The 17,984-nt window shown below is 38.1% G+C and overlaps 1 protein-coding gene across 1 annotated transcript in view; it reads left to right on the forward strand.

Annotated features, from left to right (window-relative positions):
• Positions 1-17,984, forward strand: part of LOC121372382 (E3 ubiquitin-protein ligase rnf213-alpha-like) — a 196,219-nt gene that overhangs the window by 40,437 nt on the left and 137,798 nt on the right. The window contains exons 6-8 of the mRNA XM_041498686.1: positions 6,990-7,310; positions 12,005-12,591; positions 15,650-15,803. Of these exons, the coding sequence (XP_041354620.1) occupies positions 6,990-7,310; positions 12,005-12,591; positions 15,650-15,803 (1,062 nt within the window). The remainder of the gene's footprint in view (positions 1-6,989; positions 7,311-12,004; positions 12,592-15,649; positions 15,804-17,984) is intronic.

The raw sequence follows: 17,984 nt of genomic DNA on the forward strand, positions 1-17,984 counted from the left end.
GTATCCACCATTCCCCATCTTCCAGTCTTATTTGAATTATTGCTTTAGGATTGTCTTGGCTTCACTGTATGACATTGAAGAGATGGGTTGTGGGAAGCAACTGCCTAGTTTGGCCAGTTGGTCGGTCTTTTTGTTGCCTGCAACTCCTACATGTGCAGGGATCCACTGTAGTATTACCTTGCAGCTTTGATTAAGAGCATTCAGTTTTTCTTGCAGTTGTCTAATCAGAAGTTCTGAGGGTCCTGATGAAAGTGACTGGAGAGCTGACAAGGAGTGTTAGAAGCACTGTATTCTGTTTCTTTCCTTTCTCTATCAGAAGCTTTGTCGCGGCAATCAGGGCTTGCAATTCTGCTCTGTAGTTTGAGCTTAGCTCACCAACTGGATTGGAGAGGGAGGCCGAGGAGCCATCTGGATTACTGATGTATGCTCCACTTCCACCTTTTCATATAGCATTCTCCGCTGAGCCCTCTGTGAATGCATGGATACATGTTGTCTTTGGATATCGCCTGAGTGCCAGCTGTTGAGATGGTGATTGATCCCCCTTTGTTGTAAGTCCTGGAACATCCAATTTGATTTCTGGGAGATGGTGTGTTGGTGACCAGACATTTGGAGAAAGCTCTTCATATTGACTGGCATTTTGCTTGAGCTTATCAGTATGCATTTTTTGCAGGTCCTTCACATAGCGGTTGAGACTTTACCTTTTCAGTATGTTTTTTGTCTTGTCCTGGAGCTTTTGGTGTAGGGGTTGTGACGACAGTCTTTTCAACTTTTCTCCTTGGATGAGGACCTTATATTCTCTCCTGGACTCCAGAAGCTCAAGGTCTGTTGTTTTTTCCATTTCTCTGATTGGAGTGATCTTCATAGCACCAAGGATGATTCTGAGGCCCATGTGCTGCACTTTATCCAACTTATTCCTGTTTGCTTTTGAAGAACTTGTCCAGGTTGGAAAGGCATATTCAATGGTAGGTCTTATAGTCCCAGTGTATACCTGTTTGAGGATCTTGGAATTGGCGCCCCAGTTAGTCCCAGCCAGTTTCTTCATTAATGACAGTTCCCTGATAGCTCTTGTGAGACTTCATTGTCAGCCGTGTATTTAGTGTCAGTCTAAGGAAAGTTGGTGTATCTGACTGGTCTTCAAGTTTTAGCTTCACTTTCTCCTTTTGAGTAGAGAGGGAAAAGAGTGTTGAAACTGTTTTTGTTTAGTTGAGCTGGAGTCCCCATTTTTTGGTCCAATCATTTACTTTGTTAATGGTGAGTTGGATTCTGTAGGTTGCATTTGATGTATGCTCCTTGGAGCTCCACACAGCAAGATCATCAGCATGTAGGGTGTTGGAGACGTACTTTGGTATGACTGCTATGATGTCATTTATGTACACGAGGAACAGGGTTGGTGATATCATACTACCTGGGGCACCCCATCTCTCATTTTGACGATGTGGCCGACTATGTTGTCTACCTCCACTCTTGCAGTGCATTGGTACAGGTAATCACTCAACCATTTGTGCATATTCCCATTGACACCTGCTTCCAAAAGTTTGAGCAACAGACCCTCTTTCCAGACTGCAAGCACTTTCTTTTTCTCTTGGAAGGCATTCTCGATTTCCTGGGTAAGGTAAGCCAGCTGATCTTCTGTACTGTGGTGCTGTCAGTAACCTGTCTGTGTAGGATTCAGGATAGAGTTGGACTCTCCAGATGCCAGAGAAGTCGCTTGTTGATGACTCTTTCCATCAGTTTACCCACGTAGCTGAGGAGACTGATTGGCCTGTAACTTCTGGCCTCTTACTTGTCTTTTCCTTTCTTAAAGATAGGTCTGATGTGGGCTTCTTTCCACATTGCTGGGACCTTTATGCCAGCTTTGATTGAAAATATGCAAAAGGTTTCGCTTTGCTCCAGGTCCGAGGTGTTTTAGCATTTCATTTGTGATTCTGTCAGGGCCTGATGCCTTCTTCTGTCTGAGCTTTCTCAGTGCATCTTCAAGCTCTTGTAGGCTCAAAATTGTGTTATGCAGGAGCTAATTTCTGACTTCCCCTAGTCTACCTGATGGGAGTTTGATTTCACTTTCAGATTGGTAGACTTTGGCAAAGATGTTTGCCACTGCTTTCCATGTGACAGTACCTTTCTCTGTTTTGAAAGTTGTTTTGGTTCTCTGTGTGTTGTCTTCATTCAGCATTTTTGTGAGTTGTAAAAATTTTGTTTTGTCCTTTTCAAGATTCAAGGATGAGGTTTTCTCCTGCCAGCTTGTCCGAGTTTGTTATATTTTTTGTCAATAAATGCTGTTTTAGCTTGGTTGTGTTTAGTGATGTTTCGATTATTTTGGAATTTTCTCAATAATATCCCTGGCCTCACTTAGCTCTTTGTGCAGTTTGTCGAGAGTGGAGTTCCAGAATGATTAGTAGTTTCATCTTCTTCCTCTCGGTATTGTTTGCTTTGCTACATCGAGGAAGGCAGTTGTGAAACTGCAGGCATTTTTGTCAACACTCTGCTTTGAAATAGAGATTTTTCTGGTGATAGAGTCAGTCAGTTTTTTTAAGAGATCCCAGTTTGCTTTTTTGTAGTTCCAGCTAGGTTGTAACTTACCTTCAGTGCAATCGATTTGCTTTTTTATGTTCAGGATGACTGGCCTATGGTCACTACCTCTGAGCTGCTGGCACACTTCTCTGGCAGTGATCTTCTGGATGTCATCAGTGGCAATGGCAAAATCAGTGTTGCTGGTGGTTCGCCATGCTCTGGAGTAGAATGATTGTTGGTCATCTGATTTATTTATTAGGATGACATGGTTGTTCTACCTCTTCTCTTTTGGCATCTACTGTCTGAACCAAAATGTTAACAACTACAAAACATTACTCTCCTACCTTTAATTACCGTTACATTTCTCCCAAATTTTGTCCACACACAAGTTGTGAAAAAACCATTACAGTGACACAGATTCCACATATGAGACTGTAACGATGTCGCCAGTATCGACTTTGCTGCGATAGCATAGGGCAAAATACATGCAGTTTTCAGCCGTCTGCCATTTGCTTTTTTATGAAATATTTTTAAAGAGGGGTGAAAGCTTCCAAAGTACGTGACATAATTAATATAAAATCAATGATCTTTAGTGGTATATTTAAACAAAAACAATTTTTTTTTTTTAATTAATGTCACATTTGCTTTTATATCATAACATGTTATGACGTTGTTAGATTAAGTCATATCCTTTCACCCCTCTTGGAGAATATTCCATAAAAAGTCAAAATGGCAGCCGGCACAAAATTACATGCGATCTCAGCGAAGCTGATATTGGTGACATGGTTATCATCTAGTATGTGGAATCTGTGTCATTGCAATGGTTTTTCCTAGATTTCTGTCTGGACAAAATGTGAGTAAAATCTAACGAAAAATAAAGGTAGGAGAGCAATATTTGGTAGTTGTTAACATTTTGGTTCGGACAGTAGGCTTTGATACCCCCAGCTGGAAAAGTGTCTGTTCAAATCACGTATTACAATCCAATTTTCATTATCAGGCTGAATCATCTTGTTTGGTGGGCTGTAAAGATTGCAGACAGTTATGTTCCTGTGTTGTAGAATAAGTTTTACAGTATTCTTTGTCTGCGTCACTTGATCTTTCAACTTCCACAAAGTAGAGAGTGTTCTTGACGAGTGTAACAACTCCATCCATTGATCGATTTCCCCGGTCTTCTGTGAAGTTCATAGCCTCGGACAAAATATCTATGAGAGCTGTTGAGGTGGGTCTCTTGAATACAGTAGATGTCAATGCTTTGGGTTTGAAGAAGTCCTGCAGCTGTGTTCTTTTGTCGCACTCCTTCAGCATTCCAATGCATCATGCGAAGGAGTTGTTGACTGGTAGTTCTACTCTGATCTCACCCCAGTCATGGCAGGAGACTCAGAGCCACAGTCAGTAGCTTGGTTTGGGCCCCTTCGAGACTGGGAGCCTGGTGCTGTCCCATCCTGGCTGCAGTCAGATAGGACAACACCATCTTTCTAATGATACTTGTACAGCCATATGATTGTAAAAGCATAGACACCCAATTATCTCCCATGCCGTGATGGCAGATGTCTTCCGACTTCGGTGGTTGACGTTTTTACTTGGGGTATTAAGCCTCCTCCCCAAGAATAGTTACCAGCCAAGGCTATCGAGTCCATTCCACCCAGGTGATTTATCATCTGAGTTGTCCTCCTCTTAGATAACTTGTCTACAAGGACTAGTGAGTGTTACTGCCCAATGATGTTTTAGATTGGAGTCATCTCCTAGGCTAGTTGCCCATAGCTGGGTCTGGATTAATGAGTGTCAGACTGTGTCCATGCACACTGCACCTCTGGGGATCCAGCTACTCTGAGATCCCCCTCAGTCTAGCCTGGGTCCATGATGGCCCAGTTACTGTGGTGTGCCAAGCTGAGAGAGCAGGGGGCACTGACGGAGTTTTGTCTGTGGAGAGATTATGTACCGGGCGTGTGGGACTTTCGTGCATCTGCCCTCCTTTTCACCGTGTCAGATTATCCGGTAGCTGCAGCTGAAAGCAAGAGGGTTATAGGCCTATGCTACATTACAGCACTACACATCACAGAGATCTGTGGTTAGGAAACCACTACACCACAGTGCTTTATTGGATTATTATGTGTTGGATACATCTTCAATACATATATAAAGCCAAATATGAATAGGACACCAGAAAGAAGAAATGACAGAGTACAATAAAAGCTTTTCTTTAATACAGACCTCTGAAAACCAGACACCTCTAAAAACTTGACAAAATACATGGTCCCATGGGTATCTGGTTTAGAGAGATGGGGATTTCACTGTATTTGGGATGGTGCATATAAAAGATTATATCTCATGTCAGGTCAGGTCAGGTCAGGTCAGGTCAGTGTGTTTAACATGCACATTCAGAACAAGCTATTGTAGCACACACCTGTCTTGGGCATAGGTGCCGGCCTCGGCCAGCTCCGGCCAGCTCCTCTGTCCAGGACAGGAAAGGGTGAGGATGGGTTGAGGGTGGGGGGACCGCCTGCACTGGCAGTTGCAAAAGAGCACCAGCAGCCTGACAGAGGTCAGTAACAGGCGGAGGGTGGATATGGTGCTATGGAATTTGGAATGCCAACAAGGAAAGAGTGCACAATTTTGATGAAGGAAATTAGGCACACTTTTTGAACAGTCCGCCGAAAAATAAAGAGGGGATAGCTCTCATTATCTTGTGATCTTTATACATGTACTGGGTAGGATCTGACTCAGTCAGTATAGAGCAATTGTCCAATAACCGATGATAACTTAATCAATGTGCTTCAGTGGTATTGTTAAACAAAACAAACTTAACTTGACCATGTGTCCATAGACCTTAAATAAAACATTTCTTTTATATGCTACTGGATGACAATTTAAAAAGCTATTTATATAGAAAGTTAGAAATCATATGGGCGACAGTGCAGTGTCATTGATATGCCACTGGCATAGAGATAGCACCACACTGGTAAGACAAAGATATAGGATATGGACTATAGTACTAATGTAACAGAAAAGTCAACCTCCACTGAGGGGATCCGGACCACAGACTCTCAATACGAGAGTCCTGCACTCTACTAACTGAGGTAATAGGGAAATTCCCACTAGCTACTGCCAGTAGGAGCACTTTATACCAAAGAACATACTACCCCTCCCCCTCAAGTTGAACTGTTAATGGTTTTGACTGGGTTATAATTGTATTCTTGTGTTAAGAACACACCCATATTGTAGCAGTGTGCTCCAGGGTTCATATAAAACAAGAACTGAGTACAAGGATGATCTTTCATTCAGTGTCATAGCGATAACGACACCCTGTAATAAATACAGTACAATATAGTGTACTAAATATATAATACCAAATATATACACATCATATAAAATTACAAATTATAAAATATCAAAGGGAAATAATTTGAACAAAAACACAAGTCACACATATTACTCAAAATCCATATATTATTGAAAATCGTAATAATTACTTTAAATATATTTACTATTTATTAATTAATGTTAATGGCTTTAGAATATTTAAAAATAGATAATATTTAACTTTATAAATTACTTTTATCCAGTTGTATTAAACATTATATATATTTAAAATATACAAGATAAATATAAGGATAACTACTAAATTAATATAATACTAATCTCTTTTCATATACCCTGTGGATTTAACAAAGGCGTGTTTCTACTCAGTTAATCCAAAGCTACCAAAATACCTAAATAAACAAATAAGCTCTATAAATAACTTATTACATAACATATAAAAACTATATATTCTTGTATCCTCTTATTACAACATACATTAACATTAAAGAAATTGTTACTTATTTAAAATATCCACATAGTTCAATGATAAACAAAATGGGAAAAGTAACAATGTGAATATCGGCTAACTTTCCAATATATGCAATATTGCTTCAGCTATACAAATAACTAGACTACCAACGTATAATATCTTTCATTCAAACAATCACACCACTATATTATAATCAAATTATATGGATTAAGTTTTATATCTAACCTGTTAAGAAGTTCACCCGTAGGTAACTATTGTCTGACTGTCAAATGCTGTCAGGTTAGTGTGTGGAAAAAAACATACATGCACGTGTATTTAGTGGTAACATCAGAAAAAGGTTATTGAAAGCCAATCTAAAGAATAGAACAATAGGTGAACACATCACTCTGTTGTATATTTAATTACACTGTTTGGAAAAACTTGAACTTTAAACTCAGTTCATAGTATCATACAATTGATATGTTAAATACAAGAACAGCCTGTATTTTGTAACCTGAAAACAATATATTAATCACCTTAAAACATATTTGGTCATTTAGCTACCAGTTGGCCTAAAATTTAACACAAACAACCTGAAATAAAACATTAGTTACATAAAATAAATTAGTTACATTTAAAACTTATTGATATGCTAAAACCCACGTATACTACACTAATAATATACTAATGTACCTTTTTTGTTGTTGTCCAGATGGAAAAGAAGGTGATTTATTGACAAGGGAATGTATTGAGCTTCTAACTATAGCCAACTCTCTCCTGTCATTGACTACTCAAACCATTTTGGAAGGAAGCATTTGTGTGGGAAATCTGAAGAACATTTTGTCACAGAAGGAAAATATCCTGAAACTTGTGGAGGCAGCTGAGGCAAATTTCTCTGATCCATCGGCAAATAAAACTGATATACACCATTTGAATAGAGTGCTTGAAGTTAGAGAGAAAGAGCTGCAATACTGTGATCAGTACTTGAAACATGCAGATGTGCTGATGTCTTGTTGTGCCCATCTTCGTGCAGGTATTTTTTTCTCCAACATTTTAATATAGCAAGAGTTGGGGTTAATTTTAATGCAAAACAACTTCAGTTAATATCACCAGTCCTGTTTCATTATGTACTGTGATAATTTTGAAAATACATGTATTTCTGATTTAATGAAAGTTAAATTTAGGTCAGATAGAGAAGTCCCCTGCCTCTGTAAAAGGGAAATAACCTGTCCTAGCTGACCGCTCTGAAGGTCAGGGCTTTTGTAATTTAAACCCCCAGAACCCAAATGATCATGACTGATTGCAGAAAATTTACCAACATGGAATCTTGAACTTTAATTCATCCAAAGCTTTGAAGCTCTTACCAACATCATCACCAATTAAGAGAGTTTTAACTGGCATATTAGAATTACAAATACCTTTGTATCTGCCATTCAACATTGGCTTCAGATTGTTAGTCTAAGAACTGAAAGAATGGAAAAAACTGACCAATCAAAGCCATACTATCAGAAAGACTGGTCTTAAGCATAACAGTGTCAACTGGAGCATTTGATTTTGACATTTTATCAGCTAGCTGAGTCACAGGTGTAAGACCCAAAGCAATGAATTTATGAATATCTTGCAAACATCTGCTTGCCGAATGTGCTTAACTACCCAAATGAGGCCAAATTTCGGCATTAACCCTTGTAACACGAGTTTCCAGACTCACATATTTGTTACAATATACACAATCTTATCTTTATTTGATCTTTTTAAAATTGCTACATTATAATAGCTTTATCTAAACAATCATAAACTTTTGGTACCACTTTCTCATCTGAATCAGTTTGAGGAATATCCCAAGCAATATCAAGGAGCACAAAATGAAATGCCTTATCAAACTCCCTGGGATCAAAAGAACTAGGGCAACAGCCCCAGTATTCGATCACTTAAGAATGAAAGTATTATAGCATGTTTGTTTTATTGGCATTTGTTAATATTTGTTTTTCTTCATACATACTGACAACGCTATTCATGAAATAGACTCAAGTTTTGTTCATGCAGTATACGCCAACTATAGAGTAGGTTTTAGTGTCGCAAGGAACAGTATCCAGTATTTGACCAGATGACCCAGTATTTGACCACTTTCTAACTGACTAAAAAACTAAAGTTTGAAATTTATTTTATAGTAAATGCAACATATATCAAACAACTAAATCCAAAAACTGTTGATTTTAACAACTGCAACACATATTCAAGCATATATGCATGCATGCACATGCTTGTATACACATTCACACACGCACACATTACTTTCTGATGAACAGTCTCTTTGGTCCCATCTCAATTTACAGATAATGATATTAGACTGAAAATAAAATAAAATATAATTGTGTAAGTCCTGACAAACAGCATCAAAAGACATAAAAGTAGTACATATATGGTTCTTGGGAGTTTATTGTGGGAATGTATTCTCAAACTTTTCTATTGTACTGGGGCAACCCTCTCTATCATATGTCATTATTTGACCACGTGGTCACGTGATCAAAATTATAATGACTGAGGTCACATTGCATTGCCAGCTGTTTGATTATAAATAAAAACATTAAAGACATTTTCAAAGATTTCAAATGGTTTAAAAGTATTGCAAATGTTCACGGATGCATACTATTACACCATCCAACAGATGGTGTAATAGCATGCTATTAAAATGGCCGACGTTCATAATATCAATACGTTCATTCACATGGTTATCGTCTGCTATGCCAGTCCTTGGCTTTTGAAAAACAAAGGTGAGTGAGAAATCACACACCTCAAAACGCTTAGGTGAGTGAAAAATTGCAATCCTAAAAATGTTAAGGCGAGTGAAAACCAAGCATTATTAATTTATGAAGTAATTGGTACATATAAACCGGCCTCGGTGGCATCGTGGCAGGCCATCGGTCTACAGGCTGGTAGGTACTGGGTTCGGATCCCAGTCGAGGCATGGGATTTTTAATCCAGACACTGACTCCAAACCCTGAGTGAGTACTCCGCAAGGCTCAATGGGTAGGTGTAAACCACTTGCACTGACCAGTGATCCATAACTGGTTCAACAAAGGCCATGGTCTGTGCTATCCTGCCTGTGGGAAGCGCAAATAAAAGATCCCTTGCTGCTAATCGGAAGAGTAGCCCATGTAGTGGCGACAGCGGGTTTCCTCTCAAAATCTGTGTGGTCCTTAACCATATGTCTGACGCCATATAACCGTAAATAAAAATGTGTTGAGTGCGTCGTTAAATAAAACATTTCTTTCTAATTGGTACATGTAAATGCAGAGATATATGTCGCAATAAACCAATAATGTTTTCTTCTAATTTTATATTGTTTGGTTCATTAGTGTAGTCTGACTTATTTTCCCTTTCAGGAATGGAGTTATAATTTATTAAAAAGTTTCAGGAATAGTACTATAGAAATATAATTATGACATGTTTACACTAATGGAGACAATTTGAGTTTTTTAATTACAATATATACTATTCAGATAATTTGATGCACACAATCTTATATATACCTTTTCAGTGTTAGATGGTTTGATGAGCGTGCAGCTAAACTTATACAGGAATCAATTTGTCTTGAATTTCATTATTATATACAACTAACATAATTAAGATGGTTGGGATGGGAAAACCCACTGGTTCCGAGGAGGTGGTTCATGAACTACGACCCAAGCATCTCAGGTGTGCACTAACGACTCATATTAATTTTTTTTTTTAAATAACTCGTGAAACGTAGGCCCTACAATGACTTCAATTGATAGTGTTGGTTGGGACATTGACATTCACGTGGCATTTTTAATTCAACAATTTCGCAACCAGTCTCCCTCCCTCCCTCAATATTTTGTAACACGTCATTTGACCTTCCACTATAAGTTACGAATGGCTTTGACAGCATTACGCCATTGATCTAGAATGTCCCCAATGTTGTTGATAAAAAAAAAATAAAAAATTCTGACAAAATCTGTCATTACAAAGGATTTTATTCCAAACGTGGGATGCCATAATAAAGGTAATAAACCCTCCACCATAATTGTAGACACCATCATCAATGCATAATAAGTTGTCAAGTAGACCAGCGTGTGCGTGCAGAATTCCAGGAGTAAAAATAATCTGACCCCGATAGCTCTGATTGGTCAATATGCCACAGAGTACTGCACATCAAATCATGTTCCAGTCACATGGTCTGTGACTTTCTAACAAACGAAACAAAAATTAAATAGTCGGCAATGATCATTGATTACTGTTGCTATAGTGTGTACATATATACATATATAAATAACATATGCACATTCATTAACCTCTGGCTGAAATATTTGAGTTTAATTTGATTTTTTTTTTAAAGATATAAAAGAAAAATAATAGAAGTAAAAAAAATACCTAGGCTTATTCCCACATACCTATTATCATTTCTTTTCCTTCTTGTTATTATTCCGTCTAAATTTCATTTCTTTTTTTTTAAAGAAAGTATAAAATTACGCGAGTGCCATTTTAGGGACCTCACGTAAGCTTTGTAGGCTAACAGTTATGAAGTAATTGAGACAATTTTACCGACTTAGCTGATTTCCGTAACGAATTCATATGTGTAGGCTACAAAAGCCACTATTTAATGCAGTCCCTTTTCTCTTTTTGTCATAACTATATGAACAGTATAAATGAGTTATCCTTACCAGACGTTGTGATCTATTACCGTACAAAAGTGGACTGTTTCTAATTAACACAAAATGAAATAGGCAAAGACATTTTGATCGGATTGGTATGTCTTCTAAGATGTCTATTAAACCTGTGCTTTCCTATTTGTACAGCAAAGATAAGTACTAGTCATATATTAAAATCTTAAATGAACGCAACCATCCACGTAACATTTTTTTGTGGTATTATTAAACAGATCTTTCTATCAGCTACATAAGGTAAATACCGGTAGTGGCAATCAATATACAAAATTATTTTACATGCGCTGTTTGTTAAGTGTAACGTGCATTATTTTTCACACTCGCCAGATTGAAATTACGTGCGCTGTACGAGCGTGATCACACTCGCGCACCTTAAAAGGCAAGGTCTGTTTACCCTGTTGCTTATGTTCAAAATATTTTGGGAAAATATATATTCTATTCAGTTTAATCAAGTATGATAATTAAATACACTGGTCGAATACTGGGTACTGGTAGAATACTGGGGTCATGCACTGCCCTATTCTCTCATTACCAAGAGGCTTATTCAGGTTTTCATTGTTTAAACAAATAAAATCAAACTCACCAAAATTGTTTGAAGTTGCAACACTGTGGTGAACTGTATTGACATTTCCATCAACTTTTGTACAAAACAAAATTCATGTTCTTTTCATTCATGACAGTAGTCAATCAAATTAACCACAATATTAGACAGGTCATTAATCGACTTCTCTATCTGACCTAAATTTAACTTTCTAAAAATCTGAAATATTCTTAGCAGACAACCCTGTTTTCAAACAATTCTCACATTTGCTAACTTTTCCCAGTTACAGCATTTTGAGCTAGCTATTATAAACACAAGGACAAGAAACATAAAATTTATTATTTGTCAAAAAAGAAGAAGTTATTATATAGTTAACATTAAGGAAGGTATTAGTTTAAAATAAATTACCCTGCCTAAAAACTAGGATCAGCAGGGTTATACATGTAGTTAATAATATATGCATTGAATATCATGTCTTAATGCTTAACATTTTAATTTTAGTAAATACTGCAGAGATAGCAAGAATTGTGTCTGAGACTTTAGCCACAATGAACGAAAAACAACTTGATAAACTTGTTGATCATCCTGCTGTTATCAAAACACAAGACAAATTTGATATTACTACATATCGACCATCAGTGAATATGTTCTGTATTCCTCATAACCTTCTTTTGGTTATTCCTCATCTGGAAAAACTGATGCAAAGTGGATTGTTCCAGACAATGTGGCACCGGGAAGGAAATAGTGATACACTCAGTGACAGTTTAGACTCTGTTCTTCTTATGTGGAAATTTGCTAAACAAAAATGGGATGCATTGAGCAAGGACATAAGAAATGGCACGATATCGTTTCAGGATATTCATAAGCATGTTGACAACTTCCATGATAATTATGAAAAAATCAGACATGAGTTTACACTGATGAATGATGATAATGTCCCATCTCATTGGGTGGAAGAACGAATACAGCAACTAAAAACCTTCTCAATTCTGAATAAGAGTCGAAAGACTGCTTCTGAAATTTTGAATATTCAGCAGTTGTTTGGCTTTGAAGGTGATTTCAAGCCAATCCACGCAATTCTGAATCTGGTATGTATATATTAAATTGCTTAAAGAGACTGACCTGTGTTTGCTGCACATTGTAACTTGTTTCTGGTTAGCAGGTCTGTGCGATAACTAAAATTATATAGTATTGTAATGAAATTTACTTTCGGGTCCCTACGTCGGCTCCACTTGTAATGAAATTTACTTTCGGGTCCCGCCGGAGGTTCCACTTGTAATGAAATTTACTTTTCGGGTCCCAATCTGGGGACCACGGGTTCGGCTACCCCTTTCGGTTGTAGACTTTTGCTGGTACTAAGAGTCTATTAATAATTCTCTAGAAGGCTGAAATTACTATAAACCAGACCGACTTGACTAGCACAGAAAACCCAAACTAACAAATAAACAGATTACACATTTATTCGAGGGAGTACAAACAAATAACAAATATGTATGGTAGTCCTCTAAGAATCCATATATGAATTGACTACCACTAAATAAGTAAATTTACACCCACATATCCATACAAATAAATATTTATATTTAGGGACGTGTATGAATGTGTCGTGGATAATCCCGACAAAGAGAATATTCGCGGAATTAAATTTACATCTGCAGGACTGCACACACCAAATAATTAGTATCTACACCTTACACAATTACCCATCCATGCCGGTGTACACGAACTCCGTTAAATCATATATATTGGACAGCCCCCTTCAAAGCTATTTTTAACCAAAACACCCTATTAAAGTAGTCGTTAATCCATATAATTAGGACTCACTTATTCGGAATGGGGTTACAAACCATCGACAATGATGAAGACCGCTTATTAAAATCAACGAGATCCTAATTTAATCAGGTTTAATTTATTCAGACGGGTCGTCCGTTCTCTAACTCAGCCAAAACGATTAAGCGGACAGTTCGTGCACGGTAAAAACACGGAATTATATATGGGACGATTACACCTTACACGTAACACGGGTCATTGCCTGACTCACTTTACGTAGTTAATTTATAATTTTAATAACCGAAACTTATAAGATATACATTGGTTAAACGTATGTTTAAATGGGCAGACAGCTAGGAATGGAAGCAAACATGTTTACATATATATAAAACGAAAAACAACACAGCACACAAAAACTAACCTCACAGAAAAACAACCCGAGCGCAAGTGGGGATGAATAACGTGCGTCGAAAAATGATCTAACCTGACCAACCTGATTGATTGATTCAGTCAGGCCACACTCTTGCACGGACTTCTGCCGACAACATTTAAAACGGTTGCACGACACTTATTGTATTATCCCTTGTAGCAATGAGAAAATAACGTTCCTGATATTCATAAGTGAGTAGAGTTAGATCATGCTGTTAATGTAATTAGTAAGAGATATAATCAGAATCTTAACTGAATATAATAACCAAGGAAAATATGAAAAGATAGACAGACTGAAAACCAGGAACGCTACAGTATATACCTGTACATGATGGTTTCTTCAAAACATAAAGTACTTGCTTTCATAAAAACATGTTACTCTCTGTAACATTCCCAGTCTGGCGCTTGATAAGGTAAGACGTGTTTGTTTTGCTCGTGCACACTGCACGTGCTTTCGTGTGCTCGACTTGGGGATCCTTCATTTTGTTGGTTTTGTCATCGAGATGAAGTTTTCTACTGGGATGTATGCGGCCATTGGAACTGATTGAATGCTGGAACGCTTCTTGTTTCGACAGCCTGCACCACCAGGTTGGATTCTTTTTAGCGAGATTCCTTGTCTCCACGTTATTTCTCTGGCAGACTATGTCGACTTGTTTTTTCGTGTCTTGTATGACGGCCATTCTGCAGAATGCCACAGTTGTTCGCATTTAGTCTCTACATGTCCGAGCTTGTCCTAGCAGCACTGGAAGATTGACCGCCCCACTCTAAGAAGAAATAGAAAGCGGGGTCGGCCCCTACTACTCTTTTTTAGACTTTACTTTGCTTTATAGTGATACCATCTCGTATCTTCCGGAGTCGGGCCTGTCCGCACCACTATACCAACCCATGATGATTGGACTATACCCTAGTCTGATACTCTCTCTCGTTCAGATGGATCTGGCTTCTCAAGATCTGTATTTCAGCACAGCACTACACCTTCAACGTCTAATGACTGTCAATCTAGGGGTTTTCTTGACAGGATGCAACCCATCTTGTCCCTATAAGCTGTGCACCCAAATGGCCTTAACGAGGCCACTCACGTGGACATATAGATCGGACTTTAAACTTTTAGAACTTCTTTCAAAATTTTATGTCAAAATTACTTTCTTTTTTAAATATTATTAAATAGTCCGATCCTCTCTTCTTTCTCTTATTTATTTTTGGACTGTCCTTCTAAAATGCTCCAAATTATATAAATATTCGGCCGAGCAGTCAATTCTTTTTATTTTTGGCTTGTAACTTTTTTCTTCTTTTTTTTATTTGTTCTATTAACTTTTTTACTAATTGCTATTTTCAAAATTCCGCCCATTTTCAACTACCCTCCCCCCCCCACACACACAGAATTCCGAGTCAGGCCACCGATCTTATCGGAGGTCGGACTCGGGATGGGCGTGTTCGAAACCCTAGTGGTATATGGGCACGTTAAACTAGTTATCATCATCACTCTCTGTAACTGCTACTTTTAAACATTATTTTGTTCAATAAAATAAGACAGTGCACTGTACATTCCAGATATTAATTAACCATGAAGTGTATGTATACAGGCCGGTACATGTAGACTTTTTTTTTGCTAGTACGAAAGTAATACCTTTGTCTTTTTAGCTAAATAAACATACAGTTATTTAATTACTTGTTTGAGCAACACATAATTAAATTTAACACTAAGGAAAAGCCTGTATTTGGAACAATTGAAAAATACAAGATAATTTTATGTTTAAGTATACTTGGCATGTACTTAATAATACAGAATAGTCAACATTAGTTGCTTGGAATAAAATAAAATAATGTTGCAGTACATATATATATTTTTCTTAAGAAAATTAAGTACATGTATAACCAATGTCTTTTGAGAGTTATCGAGATATATATGTGTTGGGATTGATTTTTATTTTATTTTAATTTTTTCAGACAAAACGTGGAAACGTAGCAATGAAAGATATGGACCAATCTGTTCTAGAAACCTGCAGCTTACTGGAAAGTGTCACTGACAAACAGATTGAAAGCTTGGCGGCATTCAAAGAAAGCAAACCTCTTGTTGACTGGCTAAGAAAGTCCATGAAAGGTTTGTAATGTATTTATTTCACTTGCGATGAAAGTCATGTGAAGTATATTACAGAACCTATACCAGGACACTTGTTATTAGGAATTAATACATGGAGAGCATGTTTGAATCAATATGATTACATAATTAAATGTCCATGAAACGCAATGACAAATCTGTGATCCACTTCACAATATAAATGGTTGTTAATATGATCCATTATTCATTAATTGCATAAAAAACCCTTTGTGTTATGTTTGTCATGTACCATATGTTCTACACACATTTATGGAAGATGACAATTGTTATTTCAAAAGTCAGCCATATATTGGAGTTTTCCCATTCAGACACCATACATACAGCATATCTGAGAAGCAGTTGATAATTTGTTATCAACAATAAATGCACAAATAGAACTTCAAATCAAAAGAGTCTTTATTTAATCATATGTTGGCCCCTTATAAAAGGCCTGGCCAAAACATCGTAGTCTGAAATATCCAAGGCCTAAATGTCTTCTGCTCAATCATCATGTCCAAAATGTACATGCACACATTTATTCATACTTGAAGAGTATAGTTTTTTAATTTGTCAAGTCAATTTGAAAAAACTGATGTTTCATGTTTCAGTTACAACTACATGTATATATATTGGGGTACCATTTCCAGTATATCAAACAAGTAATATATGTGATTGTTTTCCATTTTTTCCAATTTTTGACTTAATGTTTTGTGAAAATACTCTTCATTTAATTTTGTAAAGGAGAAAAAAGTATGAATCAGTGAATACAGTGCACCCTGTCCAGGGTTGAAAATTAGCTGTCCGTGGCTAGTGGTTTTTAAGTTCGGGCTAGTGAGAAATGCAAAACCACCCCCTTATCGCTCGATCGTGTTTTTTGTTGTTTTTTCTTTTTCTCTCGGCTGAAATTTCATTTAATAAATTTGATTGTAACATTAGTCATTGAATAATATCAACAATGCAATCAGTATATACTCTTCAAAAAAAGTAACGCAAAGCCAGATTTTCATTGTATGTTTCTAAATCGTTTAATACATGAAAGAAACATGGCAGAAACTTGCAATTTGACACAGATAAACAACATTGACAGAGGCTGTTGTAACAGCCATCCAAGTTCCCAAGGTCCCGTTTGACGTCACGTACAGTCAGTAACGAGTGTGACCCCCATGAGAGTCAAGTACTGCCTGACACCTCCTGCCCATCGAAGCAATCAGATGACGGATGACATCCTGCGGAATTGTAGACCACTCGGCCTCCAAAGCGGCAGCCAGCTGTTGTAGTGTCTGAGGTTGGGGTTGTCGTCGTCGCAAACGTCTATCCAGTTCATCCCACAAATGCTCGATTGGGTTTAAATCTGGGGATTTGGAGGGCCATGGAAGAACATTGATGTTGTTGTTTGCTAGGAAGGCTGTGGTGATGCACGCTGTATGAGGACGGGCATTGTCCTGCTGGAAAACAGTGTTGCCGTTGGCCATGTTGGGGACGACGTACGGGCGCAAGATCTCGTCCACATAGCGCCGTGCTATCAAGTTCCCCCTGATGTGCACCAAGTCTGTCCTGGCGTTGTAAGAGATGGCTGCCCACATCATCACACTTCCTCCACCAAATCTGTCCACTTCCTGTATGCAATTGCGTGCAAAACGTTCACCTCTTCGGCGGTAGACACGTGCCCTTCCATCCTGTCTGCGGAGCATGAATCGCGATTCGTCGCTGAACCACACGTGTCTCCATCGTCTTTGAGGCCATACCCTGTGTGCTTGACACCATTGTAGTCGAAGCTGTCGATGCTGCTGGGTTAAAATCATGCCTCTAACAGGACGTCTGGGTCGCAATCCTGCCTCTCGTAGATGGTTCCGGACAGTCTGGTCAGAGATCCTACGCAGTCCCGGTATTGCAGATTGAGTGGAGGTAGCCGTGGTCGTCCTTTGGCATAGGTGGCGCAACCGGATGTAGCGATCCTGGGCAAGAGTGGTGACACGTGGTCTACCGGATCTGCGAAGGTCACGGGTTGATCCATGCGCCTGGTAGCGGATCCATAATCTTGAAATGGTGCTAGGGTACACATTGAAAAGCCTCGCAACCTCTGATTGGGATTCGCCTGCTTCCAATTGTCCGACGGCGTTGTTCCTCTGTGCTTCATTCAGTCTTGGCATTGTGAAAGCTACGCTGACAGTTTTAAACTGAGTA

Source organism: Gigantopelta aegis, chromosome 4 (genome assembly GCF_016097555.1).
Source record: "Gigantopelta aegis isolate Gae_Host chromosome 4, Gae_host_genome, whole genome shotgun sequence".
In the NCBI taxonomy this organism is placed as follows: Eukaryota; Metazoa; Mollusca; class Gastropoda; order Neomphalida; family Peltospiridae; genus Gigantopelta; species Gigantopelta aegis.